The 15,858-nt window shown below is 32.7% G+C and overlaps 2 protein-coding genes across 6 annotated transcripts; one reads left to right on the top strand and one right to left on the bottom strand.

The window, feature by feature from the left end:
- Positions 1 to 2,332: 2,332 nt before the first annotated feature.
- Positions 2,333 to 5,169, bottom strand: LOC125192461 (GATA transcription factor 24-like). The gene is made up of 7 exons (XM_048090038.2): positions 4,807 to 5,169; positions 4,264 to 4,347; positions 4,041 to 4,174; positions 3,331 to 3,441; positions 3,037 to 3,142; positions 2,712 to 2,768; positions 2,333 to 2,631 (listed from the first exon to the last, which is right to left on the bottom strand). Exons 1-7 carry the CDS (start codon positions 5,086 to 5,088, stop codon positions 2,554 to 2,556), a joined length of 852 nt encoding a protein of 283 aa, XP_047945995.1. The 5' UTR covers positions 5,089 to 5,169; the 3' UTR covers positions 2,333 to 2,553.
- A 3,008-nt stretch (positions 5,170 to 8,177) lies between these two features.
- On the top strand, positions 8,178 to 11,700 carry LOC125196656 (hydroxymethylglutaryl-CoA lyase, mitochondrial-like). Of its 5 annotated transcripts, none has more exons than XM_048095258.2 (9): positions 8,186 to 8,381; positions 8,454 to 8,610; positions 8,927 to 9,068; positions 9,371 to 9,550; positions 10,008 to 10,088; positions 10,180 to 10,343; positions 10,716 to 10,852; positions 11,078 to 11,193; positions 11,294 to 11,700. In XM_048095258.2, exons 2-9 carry the CDS (start codon positions 8,462 to 8,464, stop codon positions 11,540 to 11,542), a joined length of 1,218 nt encoding a protein of 405 aa, XP_047951215.1. In that variant the 5' UTR covers positions 8,186 to 8,381; positions 8,454 to 8,461; the 3' UTR covers positions 11,543 to 11,700. The 5 variants fall into 5 exon arrangements, with proteins under 5 accessions (XP_047951217.1, XP_047951215.1, XP_047951214.1 ...); XM_048095259.2 differs by having other exon boundaries at positions 8,187 to 8,381; positions 8,475 to 8,610; XM_089069521.1 differs by having other exon boundaries at positions 8,187 to 8,394; positions 8,475 to 8,610.
- The last annotated feature ends 4,158 nt before the right edge of the window (positions 11,701 to 15,858 follow it).

Genomic DNA, 15,858 nt, shown 5'->3' with positions numbered 1-15,858 from the left:
TGTGGGATGAATTTAGATATTTATAATTTTTAAGAAATAGAATTAAAATGGAGGTTACAAATCTTTATGATTATAAGTTATTGAGAATAATAAATGTAAACATAATATAAAAATAGTGGCATGTTTAATTTTTTTAATATATTTATAACATGAGAATTATTCAACTCTACATAGTAGTATTAATTATTAATATGGCTCCATATACGGTTTTCATACATGCTCTCTTATAATCATAAAAATTTATAACCTTCATTTTAATCTTATTTCTTAAAAATTATAAATATCAATTCATCCCACTAAAGAAAGTAACGTAAAGGTAATAAAAATGGCATTTAAACAAATCAATCAATTTTCAATGTAAATTTAAGGCAGTCAATCATGTTATGATTCCATCAATTTATGATTGTTTCTTCATACTTTTTACCTATAAATAGGTATCATTGGTTAGATAAAATTCATTTCTCTTTATCTTTTTTCATTGCATCACGAATTCTCTGCAAAAAGATATTTTTACTTCCAATATGATTATTACTCTTTATCGATAGTAGTACATTCCTCTTTATTATTATTATTATTATTATTATTATTATTATTATTATTATTATTATTATTATTATTATTATTATTACTAACATTGTCTCCGCTTTTATTTTTTTGATGCCATTGGTGTTATCATTGACCCTGGCAAGGTTATTATATAATCTAATTTTCGGCTCATTGAGATTAAAATTGTGATTCGCAGTGAGTGTTGATCGTCATTTTGTTTTTATTTTCTACTCCAATTTAACGTTTAAGACATTTGAATATATCAAGCTGATTGATAATGTAGTTGAGGAGACACTATTTGGCATTTTTACATATTACTCTCAACTATAATATTGTTATTTGTTTTTTTAACATTGTTGCTATTCTATTTTTTTAGATATTATTGGTGCAATTGTTGACCCTAACAAGATTATTAAACGTGATAATTGTTGATTTATGGTGAGTGTTGACTCATTTTTTTTTTTTCAACATTGTTTTGTTTTTGTTGATTCGTCTAAAGTTGTGTCAATATAGTTTGTGTATAATATTTTGCAGAATATCAACATATTGGTGATGCTTCATGGATAAGTTCTTATTGTTCCTATTGGGATGCATTTTTTTGGCATGAAGAACCGTTGGGGAAATCATCTAAAACCAAAAAATCAAAATTTTCAAATTGTTGTATGAGTGGAGTATTAAGCTTCCTATGATGTATGCTTCTCATGTTGTCATTCAAGATTTAATATTCTATAATGATTTTTAATGTTTTTGTTATTTAAAAAATATTATATTTCATATAGTTGAGTTCACCTCGATGGAAGATTGGATTGATAAAAGATTGAACACCGGTCAATCACTATATGTGTACAATTGCATAGTCAATAAACTCTATTATGTTGTATCACTATTTAATTTTTATTTCATAAATATTATATATTTTATAAAGTTGTATAATTTTATTTGGGATCTATAAACCATGTATAATTTTATATTTTCTCATTTCATTTATTTAATTGACTATTTAATTTAAAATCTAATAGGTCGTGCAACGCACGGGATGATACTAGTACTACATTAATTACCCACTCTGAACTACCAATCCCGGTGCATCGTTTTTTGCTTTCGTTTGAATTTATTTTGGCACCGAAATGTTGCGTCTCTTGAGATTTGGAAGTGGACTTCATATTTCTACAAAAAGCTTAAAAAGGAAAACATCAACGTTGTATACATGCGTCTTCCCACGAACAGGTGCGCCCGTTGCCAAAAAGCCACCATGTAACTTATAAATAATTTTGATATTTTTTTTAATGTCCGAAGCAGTCAAGAAGATTAATTTGAAGAGGTTGTTATACTCATAGACTACCATGCCGCAGGAGGAGGCTGAATACGGCGGATGGGGGGTGGGGTCGGTGGTGGCAATGCTGCTTATAGTAATGCTTCTACTACTTCTGCCACTAGCGATGGCACCTGGCCCAGTTCAGCCACCCTCGATGTCATTGCTCTTTGTCTTCCCCCTCTCCATGGCTGTCCTTCTCATTTTCCTATTCCAAGCCTCCAAGACTGATTAGACTTGTTTTTTCAATGTTTCTTGTACATGGGAGTTGCTATGTAATGAATTTTATGGTTTTTAACTGAATCTGTGTTTGAAATATGTCTCTGGACATTCTGTAACCAAAACACACACCAACCTAAATCTTTCAAGTCATTGACCATTAAAAATATACTACTACTACTTTCTTAATTACTTCAAACAATCTTTACTTTCACCATTCCTATGGATATTGACATTTACATCTCTTGTTCAAAATTTTAAAAAAGAATGGAGATCCATTGCACGGAACAATAATCAATGTCGAATCAGGCAGCGTGGCATATTCCAGATTAGCAGCATTACATGCCTATCCACTGGGCCAGTATATGTACAATATATCTCAAGTTGGGACTTATCTTACAGGTGAATCGAGCTTACCACCACAGCCGATGTAGGAACTGCAACTGGCCTTCTTATTTGCAGTCAATCCTCAAGGATTAGTTGTCGCCACTAGAAGATGTGATCACGTTGGGAGGGGGTACGCCTGTCACCTCTCCATTTGTTTCCCCGCCAAGCTGTGTCAAGGAGAAGAGCGAAAACAAGGCATGAAAACTCAGCCCAGCTCTACAGTTTTAATACTATTGGAGCCACTAACCTTCATAGGATGCTGCTGCATGATAATTGGAACTTTTGTCAGGTCCCTCAAGACTCCCTGCAAAACAGGCATTCAATTAAAATTGGAAAAGAGAATTTCACTATCGGGACAGGGACAAAACTGTCCAAAATCTCGGTTCTTTAGAAAATTACTACTATCAGTAGATACCAGAAACAATTTTGTACAGATTTAGTTCATCTGTCCCAAGTAATTTCCAAGACAAAGAATAGTCGCCAAGATATAAAGATGTTACAAAGCTGACTATACGATTCCATATAAGCATGCATATGAGAAAAGTTACATTTTTCAAATGACACAAACGTACCTTGCTGGCCCACTTGAGACCACATGCGTTACACAAAGTTTTTGGCCCATCTGGTCCACGTCGCATCATAGGGGTGGACTTTGAGCTGATGCCACAATGTATACATCTGTTGAAATCAAGAAGAGGAAGTGTTGAATAGAAAGTCATCAAAGTGTAACAAATTGAAGAAGTAACCTCTTAAATTTAAAGGCAGCTCAAATCATTAAAATAATGACCATGAAGCAAATAAGACATTCAGATTCACCAGCAAAAAAAAAAAAAAAGACAAAATATATTCCATATAGAAACACTCACGAGGTTTCCTGCTCTTCCGGGCCACAATTACCATTCCAATCCGCAGAAGATGAGCCTGGTTCGTCAAGCACTGATTTTGATGACATAAACTGACCTTTCTTGCGCTGCATCCTGGGAGATGGAGACGCATGAGATAGAGATTACATATTTACATATTGATATGAGTTGGTCCAAACTTTAAAATACATAAATAAATCTCTTTCAAGCACATCTTTACACCAGACATGACAATGCATATATGAAACATATAGATAAGTCTCTTTCAGCACATTTCTAACACCATTTCAGAACCATAACTCCTTTTTAACACAGTTCTGAAATTCATTCCACTATACAAAGTATTAAGATAACAAAACGACGGCTTGACAAAAACCTTCATTGTTTTGAAAGACACTTATAATTTACAACATATTACGACACAATGTGCTCAAACCTCAAACAAAAGGAACAAATTAAAAGAAGAGCAACCACAATTTACAGTGATAAAGGGAAGCAGGTAATACATATGTCCAATGAAATCAGATCCCACTAATCTCATAAAATTAGAATGACTAGAACTCCTAAGCATATCTACTTGAAACAGTTAAAGTAAGAAACTGCAATTGGAAAATTTCACTAAATATTTCAAAATGTTTCAATGCTTATTATACTGCTATACTGAACATAATCATAAAAAGGCTCAACCAGAGTCACCACAAACTCATTACAACCTGAGGGCAACTTCCTTGCGAACTGTATAACGGATCTTCTTTTCAAAACATCGTTCTTTCCTCTTCTCTCTGAACCGGTTTAAAGAGGCAGCCCTCTGAGGCTGACTTGACCTTCCAGGATAATCACCCAAGTTCTGTTTAAGTACATGCCAAGGAAGAAACAACAGATAACACAGATACCAAGTTTAGAAATCCTTGTTTTTGAAAGTTACACCAATCATACCCTGTGGTTCTGAGGTGTCACCCCTGGAGTAGGAATACCGGTGGGCACTTCGTACCCACCCAACAACAACAAAACTGCCTGAACCTGAAGCATAAATAAAAAAAAACAATTACAATCCTTGCAGAACACATCACAAGCCTACCAATATACAGAAATCCAATTTCTGCAATTGAAATAGAATCAATAAATTCCCCAAATCTCAACTAAGTGTACATCAAGAACTATACTCCACGAAAAAGATATCTAAAAAAAATGAAAGAATCAGTAGCCATCCAACCATAATTCAATATGCTTCACACCAATCACAATCATAATCCACACTAACTTCAAAAATATAAAACTTGAGTAACACAAAGTTGCAATCTTGGATTGGTAAAATAAAGGACTGAAGGCAACCACAGCCCAATAGTTCACGCAATTAAGAGCTAAGCTGAATTAAAATCGTAAACACAAAATCCCACACACTACTAAATTCTAAATAACATAACAAAAAATGAAATTTTGAGGCGAATTAATTAAAAAAAAAAAGAGGGCAGGGGAAACCTTTTCAGGGGAAACAGAGTCGAAAACAAAAACTTCGCCCTGAAAGGAAAGGGTGAGCTGATCGGCGGGAGGCATATCGGAGGCATAGAGGGCGTGAGAGTCGAGGACGGCGAGGGCGTGGGGCGAGTGCGCGGCGTTGGAAGGGTCATAGCTGATCTGAGAAGAAGGGTTGTTGTTGGTGTTGTCGTTATCGTTGTCGTCGTCATCATCATCGAGGTGAGGTGTGGGGTGATCGTTGGTGGTGTCATTCATGGTGGAGGCGTGTGGTTCTAGTCCGTACATGGGAGCTCCCTCAACTCACCCTTTTCCATTTTCTTTTTTCTTTTCTTTTCTTTCTTCTTTTTTTCTTCTTTGTTTTCATTTTTATACAAATAAATACAGAAGACATTTTATGGGATGGATTTATTGATTATATTGGTAGAATTGTAAATGCATCCACAATGATGCAATCAAAATTTAGTGTAATTTTCAGCCCCATTTTTCCAATTGTAAATGTATCCATAATAATGTCCATGAAAATTCTATTTTCAGCCACGGCTTATGTTACTACTCCTTACATCCGGCATTAGGAGTCCCGATTGAGTTGGTTGCAGATTTTAAGAAATGTTTGAGTGTGTAATAATTGAAGTGTGTGATAATGGAAAGTGGGACCCATTTGTATTATTTGCTTTATTCTTTAGATGTATTTTTATTTGTGCTTTTTAGTATTTTATTTTATAATATTTTTATTTCACTTTTTATGGAAATGTCTAACCGGGACTCCTAATGCCGGACGAATGAAAATGGTCAACCGGGACTCCTAATGCTGGAGGGAGGGAGTATATTTTTTTTGATACTCCTATATTTTCAGTTTTAATTTTCAATTTAAAAAATAAATTTACATAATTAAAAAAACTAACACAATTTAAAAAATCATTAAACAAAAAATAACATAACTTAATTAAAATTCTTACATTAAACATTAATAATTATTATGCTTCCAAATTTTTTCGACCAGATCTCCGCGTTCCTTGTGTATTGAAGTCCAAAACGAGTCCTAAACGTATCATCTTTTTACGAATTTATTCCAGAATATTTATGTTTGAAATCTTCATATCCCTAGCTTATCAATTTGGTTCATTTTTGCCATTTATTAACAAAAAAATTGTTATATTAACAGTCAACCCGTGTTTAACTTCATTGATATACCATTCAATCTAATTAAGAACTTAAACATGATTAATTAATATTTTTATTATTTTATTTGGGAAATAATTTTTTTTAATCTTTTTATCTCGTTTCATAGGTAACATGCATTATGTATTTTGAAATAATCCTGGACATTTTCAGCAATATCAACATTTTGGCAAAATAATCAATACTGATTTAAACATTCTTATCTTTCATAAAAAAAAAAAAAAAGAATGTAGGCCAGACATAAGCGTATCGTGATGCCCTAATTACACAAGAAAAGTGTTTCCTTAGCTATTAATGATTTCATTCTTTCATTTTACAATAATTAAATGAGGAATGTGGTCATCAAGCATAGTTATCACCCATAACAGAAGAAGTTGAATCTTCATACATATCAGCAACAACACTTGACACATTTCATTATTGTGACTAGTTTGGTGACACAAAGAATATTTCTGTTACACTGCATCACGCTTGCACTTCCTCTTCATCTCTTTCATAGTTCCATACCACTCCCAAACCAAGTCTCATCTTCATAAAATAGTTTGCCTAGCTACGTTTTCTCATCTAGGATTATGGACATGCTCTTGGGTTAGTTGGCTGACAAGCACCTCATATGCATCCTCTATCACCACACACATCCACCACAGATTCATCCCCTTTGAGAACTTAAAAATATATAGATACACCATTTATTATATGAAAAGTTTGTGCACATTCTAGGTATAATAAATACACTATACATATAGGTCCATCATTTCATGTATTTAAAATTATTAAATCATTTTTTTCACTAAGTCATCCTACACGTAACTTAATATAAAAAATTAATACATCACTATTTTAGATTTTTAGGAAATACAAAAAATGTAGACAAATAAAAAGTGTAACTATAACTTCAACTTTGTTGGCATTGCATACTACTCCATATAAATTAAATTAATTGTACAAATGATTATGTAGTGTATAAATTAAACTAAATATATGGATAATTATATAGTGTAGACATTAACTATATAAATGTTATACATTTAATTAAATTATAAAAATAGTTAATAATACTCCTTCCGTCCTTAATAATTCTTCACCATTTGACCCGGAATGAGTTTTAAGAAATGTAATAAAAAATGGGTTGAAAAAGTTGATGTTATATGAGTGTAAATGAGTTAGTGGAATGTAGGGTTCACTACCAAAAATGGTAAAAGTGAATAGTGACAAATTTTAAGGGATGGACGAAAAAGGAAATATGTGACAAATTTTCAGAGATGGGGGGAGTAAAAAGATAATCTAAAAAACTAATTTTATTAATAATAATAATTAGATGATCTAAAAAACTAATTTTATTACATTAATCATTTTCAACGTAGCATGAAAACTTTCATAAATAAAATAAGACAAATCGCTGTTGCATGATAAAACAATTAAATTTAAAAAATTTTAAACGAAAACTACTACTACTACTATTAAGAAAAAGTGATTGTCATCCCAATTAATATTATATTAAGTGGGGATTGTTATATTGTTAACTTAATACTTAATTGCTAACAACAATTAAATAATAACTCTTAGATATTCAAATCAAGGGCCTAGATTATCAGTCCTGAAGTATCAATACGATCAACAAAAAACATCAATAAGGGTAACTATCTTTTAAAAAATATCACATAACTTAAAAACGCATATAACTTTCTCGATTTAAATTATTTTTTCGCACCACATACATCAAATTAAAGATAATTTCATATGGATTCTAATGAGATCTCGCTTGCATATGTTCCGATGTCAAATTTTGAAAAAAATTTCAATTTTTTCGTACAACAACAAATGTCAACATATTATATAAAATATGTAAATATAATACATTTAGAATGTCATTCTTAAAGAAATGTAATGACATTCTCAAAACATTATGTTGATATTTTCAAAACACTATATTGACATTTTCATCTAAAACCCTAAATTTTGTAGTTTTATTTATTTATTTTTATTTAATTAATAAAAATAAAAATTACACATGACAAACTTTAGATCACTAAATTTTTAAAATTACATGGTCTTAAATTAGTTGTAATTAACAAACTAGAGACTAAGTTAACAATTGATCACTCCCCTATATATATTATTTAGTGTTTTATGTACAGTGCATCTATTACAAACAGAATATGCATAAACTTTTCATATGGGATTATAGAATTGCCATGTTAATATTCCTTTGACTAGGGATTTTTTCTAAAAATACAAATCAAATTTGTAAATTAGGGATACGGAACGGTCTCAATTGGTAAAATACGGTCCAATTTCGGATAATCTTCCTTAGGAGGATAACACAGTCACCAACATAATCCGTGACATCCAATTTTTTATATTATCCAATTCTCTGAAGTTTCTGTTCGTTTTTTTGGGTATGTTGTTAAGGTTTGATTTTTGTGCAATTCCCGAGTTCAGTTTTGAGGGAATTTCATTTTTTTGAGCAGCTGATTCGATGTTGTTGCCAGAGTCTGTGAGCAAGCTATCGAGGTTTAGGTCAATCCGATACAGAAAGTATTTTTCCTTGTTCGCCCTTGGTGATGAAATGGATAGTAAAGTTGCTGGAATAGGAGATCGCTGTTTCTGGAAGCATGCTGAGTTTAGGTATGTGAATTGTGTGTTCTTTTTAGTTTGTGTGATTTGATGACTTGGAGACTGTTTACTTATTTGTTGCCATGCTTTGAGGTATATGCTCAATCATGAAATGCATTAAGGGGAAAAGGATGTGTTGGTTGGTGATTTATCAAGTTTGATTTTTTGTGTTTGGTTGTACTTGGATTGGAGGAAACATTTGGTAGAGATGTTGATCTGTTGTTGCAGTGAACTCTTTTTCCTTTTTTGACATCTGGGTATTTTACATGGGTTATGCTTTCTCCCCACTTTTTCCTTTAATCTTCTAATTAGTAATGTTTCTGTGTAGAAATGAAAAAGAAGCATCTTTATCAAATGAAACAAAGAGATCCCTCTTCAATCGAGATCTTGCATTTCTTGAACTTGCTGCTTACCAGAACCTGAATCGTCATAACAGCTCCCAGTACCATACTGGGGAGATTAAACACAAGGTGCATCTCTGTGTATGACTGTGACAAATTATGCTCATTTGACATTCAATAGGAAGTATTTTAAAGCGGAGGATTTGGAATTGGCCTGCAAACTTGATAAACTTAAACATTTAACCAAAAAATGTGAAATTTATCTATGTATCTTTCCTACCCTTATTCCAAAGAGGAGTTTTGGTATTGCTACTCTTCGTTGAATTACAAAGCATTAATGTTTTCAGCAGACCTCAAATTTTGTGCCCTTGTTGATTTGAAAAGTGTTAACTGTGTTGACACCATTATTATTTTTTGTTTTTACCTTGCAGCTGTTGGGTTCTATGCCGAAGTTTGTGAAGATAGTGGAAGTTGGTCCTAGAGATGGACTGCAAAATGAGAAGGAGATTGTGCCAACATCTGTAAAAGTGGAACTAATAAAGATGCTAGTTTCTTCAGGGTTGCCTGTTGTTGAGGCCACTAGTTTTGTCTCACCAAAATGGGTACCTCAGGTAAAAAAAAAGTTGTATTGGTCTTCTTGAAATTTAGTATGTCAGCTCGTTTTCCTGAACTTCTCTTGAAGAGACCTTTTCTTTTGTTTCCCTAAAGCTTATAAGTAGATACTTTTTTTTGAGGACCGAATTTACTATGTGACTTGGCTGATTATCATATCACCCAGTGATATTAGTTGTGACTATCACATTGACTTTTTATGCATTCCTATGCCATCTAGTTTATCAGCATCATTTTGTTATGTTCTTATACATGGTACACTCTTTTCCTAGTAATCTACTTAAGTGTTACTGTGCTCGCTATTAAAGTATGTCTTGCACATAATTCAGAGTGTTCATGATGGCTTTAACTGGAATTGATATTTCATGTGGTACTGGTGCTAGAGTCATTTTAGTGCTAGATTATTATGCTTTATGAATATTTTCGATTTGTTGATATGGTTAAATTTAACTACAGCTAGCCGATGCAAAGGATGTAATGTCAGCCATTCAGGGATTTGGGCATTCTAGATTTCCTGTTTTGACCCCAAATCTCAAAGTAAGATACATTTTCTAATGATACTAACATCCTTCATCCAATGTATTATGTGGCACAAAATTCTTTCTAAATCCTCATTCCCTTGTTGAAGGGTTTTGAGGCCGCTATGGCAGCTGGGGCAAAAGAAGTAGCAGTGTTTGCTGCTGCGTCCGAGTCATTTTCCCGTTCAAATTTAAATTGCAGCATTGAAGATAGTCTTGCTCGGTACCGTGATGTTGCCCTTGCTGCTAAAAACCACAAAGTTCCTGTTCGTGGGTACGTCGTGATGCCTTTCACTTTAAACATCATGTTTGCTCGTAATTATTGTGCAAAAGCTGGCTTCTAGGGGTTGTCTCTCTTGCTATTTCTAAGTTTGAAGAATCTTGAAATTCTGTGTTTAAGATGTATATGTTCTGCTTGTACTTATTTTATTTCGATAGGAAGTTGTTGGATAATCAAATTACCTTAAGATGTATAACAGCTAGATATTTCTCTACAAGACAGTTCTAAATGCTGATAACTTACATTTGGGAATTGCAGAACCCGCTATTATTCATTATCCGAGTTTTATTTGATTTGTGATTGATTTAGTTCGAACTAATAGAACAATTTTCTTTTGTTTAAAGACATTATGCTTAATTTTGTCAGATATATATCATGTGTTGTGGGTTGTCCTATGGAAGGAGCAGTACCTCCATCAAAAGTAGCATATGTTGCTGAAGAACTTATAAATATGGGCTGTACTGAAATATCCCTTGGTGATACGATCGGTGTTGGCACTCCTGGTATAATTTTAATCTTCCTTTTGATCATAGAAGTTCAAACTGCCCCAGTGTTTCTTGTAGTCTATGTAGCTTCTTGTCTTGTAACTGTAGTGCTAGAACTTACCCTGCTACTTAAGAAATGTGAATGGATTTAGGGCTCTTTTATTATGAAGCTGCTAGAAGTATTAACTTGCCAGCTTAACTAAAATATTTTGTAAATGAGTATGTTTCTTGTCCATCATCTAGGTACTGTCATTCCGATGCTTGAAGCTGTGCTTAATGTTGTTCCTATCGAGAAACTTGCAGTGCACTTTCACGACACTTACGGGCAAGCCCTTTCAAACATTTTGTTATCACTCCAAGTGAGCTATCTTCCCCTCGAGATTCGAAGAACAAATTGTTTGTAATTGTGTGGCTTTGGTTTGATTATATTATTATTTAGATGAGTGTATTATCTTGCAGATGGGCATCAGCACGGTGGACTCCTCCATTTCGGGGCTTGGTGGATGCCCATATGCTAAAGGTGCTACCGGAAATGTGGCTACTGAAGATGTGGTTTATATGCTCAACGGCGTGGGAGTGAAAACAAACGTGGATCTCGGAAAACTCATTTTGGCTGGAGATTATATTTCGAAATATTTGGGTCGACCCTCGGGTTCTAAAGCTGGCATCGCGTTGAGCAGAACCTTGAGTAATGCTTCTAAGCTTTAAGTTGAAGGAAGCAACATCTCGTCTCTTACCAATAGGCATCTCGATTCCAGAAGATGCGTATTTGATTAACTAAATGTGTATATAGTTAATCTATCAGCAGTGTACTTTCGTATTTATATTGTTTTTAAATAATAGGAAACACATTTATTTTGGATTGATTCACAAAGTAATCCATGCTTCTTAATTTTAATTTTCTAATCATATTTTTTAGGCAGAAAAATTAAAATGTCCTAATCTATATATTCTATGTTAAAATGTACAATCTCATAAAAATATATTTATTTCATCCCACAAAATACTGTATATTAAGCTCTAGCACGTGTTATAATAAATTTCCAAGATAATTGTTTCATGAAATGGATACTTATAGAATGGAGCAAATCTCCCACGCCACTTTTTCTACTCCTTTCTTAATCCACCTCTCATAACTTAATAAAATAATCCTCCCACAACAAAAATAGTGCTATTAAAATGAAACGTAGTTTGGTTATAAATTTTTGGGATATTGACATCTACTATCACGAAACTTTCAAAAAGTTGGGTTTTTCTCACGAACTTTAAAATTGGCAAATAATATCACGAACTTTACCATGTGTTTGTTTTTTCCCATGAATGAAAAAATTCCCACAAATAATACTATGATACCGATTTTTTTTTCGTAATTTCTCGACAACAATTTCGAAAGTTTCAAGTTTTTCAATATTTGAAGATAGTTTTTCTTGAAGCACACCCTCAAAAATTGTTCTTCAATCTATTAAAATAATATGAATTTTTTCATTCGTGGGAAAAAACAAACCCAAGGTAAAGTTCGTGATATTATTTGCCAATTTTAAAGTTCGTGGGAAAAACCCAACTTTTTGAGTTTCGTGATATTAGATGCCAATATCTCTAAATTTTTTAATACTGTCGTTTTCACGGACAATTACTTTCTAGATCAGCCATTGCAAATGAATATCAAGATTTAATGTCAGATTCTTACTCTGTACTTTGGTAATTGAGACACTTCTTTTGGGTATGGAGATTAATAATAATGTGTTTAAATGGATGATGAATAAAGTAAAAGAGATTACGAAAGAGTGAAGAGAAAATAAAGCAGTGTTATTTTTTTACCAAAAATAAATATGACTCAATTATCTTAGAAGATTTCAATATAAAAAAATAGCTCAATTAACGAGGAATGAAGGGATATTATATAGATAAGTATGAAAATGGTTGGATGATGAAGAGGTGAGAAAGAGGAAAGTGATAGATATGATGGAGTGGTCCATGGCCATGGGAATACCATCATGTCATGTATACACGAGAGAGATCCTATTTCTATATTTGCGTATTTATGTGTGTCAAAACTATGCTGCAGATTACCCACTAATATTTTATGTGTATGCTAATGGAGACGCAACATGCCGTAATTTTAGGGCTACAAACTAGAGTATTTATTTCTTCCCCATATTAAAAACAGGAATCTTATGAAAATCCATTATTCGAGTATATATTCAGAAAGGGATTAGCAAAAAAAAAGAGGTTTTGTTTGTGCAGATTGTACGTGCAAAATCAGGTGTGGATAAAGTTGAGCGGGTTACAAGCAATTCTCTCCGTCCTAATTAAGTCGAGACAAATTTTTGAACACAAAGATTAAAAAAATGTGTTGAAAAATAAAAGAGAGGAACAAAGTAAGAAATATAAAGAGAAAGAATAGTAGACGTAATCTAAAATAAGAGTTATTGGATGTTTTATTTTTCATTAAAAAAATAGTAAATGCCAAAATTGGTCCTGAACATATGATTGTTTTATCTTTTTGGTTCTAAACATTATCTTTTGGATATTTTGGTCCTGAACATATGAAAATTTGATCATTTTGGTCCTTGACTAACTATTCCATTAAAAACTTAACGGTTAACGGATTTAATCCAGATTTTGACCAAATTAGACTTTCAATTCTAATTTTTAACTCCCTAATTATTTCCTAATTAATATCAACCCTCCCCAACACCCTCCATCGTCTCCATCCACGTCGACTCCGACGTCATGTCCCTCGACGGTTGCCACCCCCTCGTGACGGAGGCCGAAGTCAAAGAAGACAGAAACTCCACGTCACCATCTGAAAATCCAACGCCTCCAGATCCGACATCTTCTCCGGACGCTCCATGGGATTCTCCTCCAACACACCCCCGCCCCTCCAATCTCACCAACGCCGAGATCTACTCCCTCCAATCCTCCCGAAACCCCACCCCGAGAGGCTCCAGCTTCAACCACACCGTTTCTACTCCATGATGGCCCACCGCAACTCCAACTTCGGCGCCGGAGAGGCTTTACCTTCCCGTGGCCCCACCCCTCGCCCTTCCAATTTTGACGAGGAGACTGCTAATAATATTATTAAAAACAACAATAGCAAAACTAGATTCCATCACGGAGCAGCTGCTGTGCATTATCCAACAATAGCAAAACTAGACTGTTAAATGAACTAGTATCACGCATGTGCTATGCACAGATTAATATATTTTTAAAATATTAATTTTTCATTTTAAATTAATGAAATAAATTAGAATCAATATTAACAATGAATAATATGAGTAAAAATTTTAGTTATATGAATCAAAAATCTATACAAAACAAAAGCATAATAAATTTGAAACAAACCACATAATATAATATTTAAACAATAAATCATGGAGTAGGAAGATAAAAATCTATCACAATAAAGAATTAAATACAATGGATAATTACTCATCATTTTTAAAACTTCTTTATACACTACATTAACTTTAAAATTAAATCAAATTAATATGAACTAAAACCTTCAATTCTTCACAATTTTTCACTCTTCAACAGAACTCGTAGGTAAAGCCGTCTGTCTCGCCTAAAACTACAATAAAATAAAGAACAAAATCAATTTGCAATGCACAAAATCAATAATCAATATGTATTAAAATGATCATCCGTAGAGCAAAGCATAAGATGTATGAGACCCATGAAAGTACACTATCGAAAAATTCACACCACATAATTTTGTGAAAGCTTCCCTAGCCATCCAAATCAAGAAGATAAAGCTACAGTGACTATAAATTAACATCAATCAAAGTGACAAATAGAGAATAAGATTATTTATTTACCTGGGAATTGGAGTGGGATGTGAATATGTCTACTAGGTGAGAATATATATATATATATATATATATATATATATATATATATATATATCATAAATGATTCCATGAATGTAACCCAAATAAGCGTCAATAAGAAGCAAATCCAAAACTCAACCTGTTAATTTCACCAAAATTAAATATAAATATAGTAGTAATTGTATACTATCAAATTAAAGAAAAGAATATTAATTAGAAAGAGAAATAGAAGTACCCCATAGCCAAACTTGAGGAAAACACCAGTGGAGGAAGAAGAAAGTCACGATTGCTTGATATGTCAAACTCCAAATAAGTGCAAGAACGATCTAATGCTGGAGTGTAGAGTTTCTCTCTTTACAGCAACATTTGCCCTTCGACAATCAAGATGCAAAACTACTTAGAAGAAAAATCCTTCAAATTACAATACAATTTTTTTAATGGAAAACAGAAGCAAGCATAATATACCTGCAGGGATGTTGAGCATCAATAACAGTATTACCATTGGCACGACCATTTGGAGTGAATGTTTGGAGATAGAAAGATTGCGCATGGTAAAATTTATTTCTATATTGTTTTTTCTACTCTAAAATCCAGATTGATAAAAGTTGTTGCTTTGATGCTAACATTAATCTAGTATTTGTGTTAAAATCCAAAGTAGCGCATGATGACCCCCATGATCTATTTTGTTAACCTCCCACTCACTCAAACTAATCTCCACTAATAACATAAAACGTGGGAAACTAACTAAGTAGATTATATATTTATTAGAATTAATTTTTTAATTTTATTAATTGCATTTACATCCCTCAGCATAAAATGATTATTTAAAACCTCTCAAAACTCCCCTTTTATATATTGTATAGATATCTACTAATTTTAATTAGGAAATTAATTAAGGAGTAAAAAATTAGAATTAAAAGTCTAATTTAGTCAAAATATGGATTAAATCCGTTGATCATTAAGTTTTTAACGGAATAGTTAGTTCAGGACCAAAATGATCAAATGTTCATATATTCAGAATCAGAAAATCCAAAAGGTAATATTTAAGACCAAAAAGGTAAAACGGTCATATGTTTAGAATTATTTTTAGCCTTTACTCTTAAAAAAAATGATTCAATTTAGTTGAAAGATCCCATGATGAATACGAATAGAAAAGTCGTGGTATCTAATGAATATCTTATGCATGTCCAAATA

This window comes from Salvia hispanica, chromosome 4 (assembly GCF_029641045.1).
Source record: "Salvia hispanica isolate PSC_SH4W2 chromosome 4, Shi_PSC_v1, whole genome shotgun sequence".
NCBI lineage: Eukaryota > Viridiplantae > Streptophyta > Magnoliopsida > Lamiales > Lamiaceae > Salvia > Salvia hispanica.
This window is presented reverse-complemented; position numbering and strand designations above follow the sequence as displayed.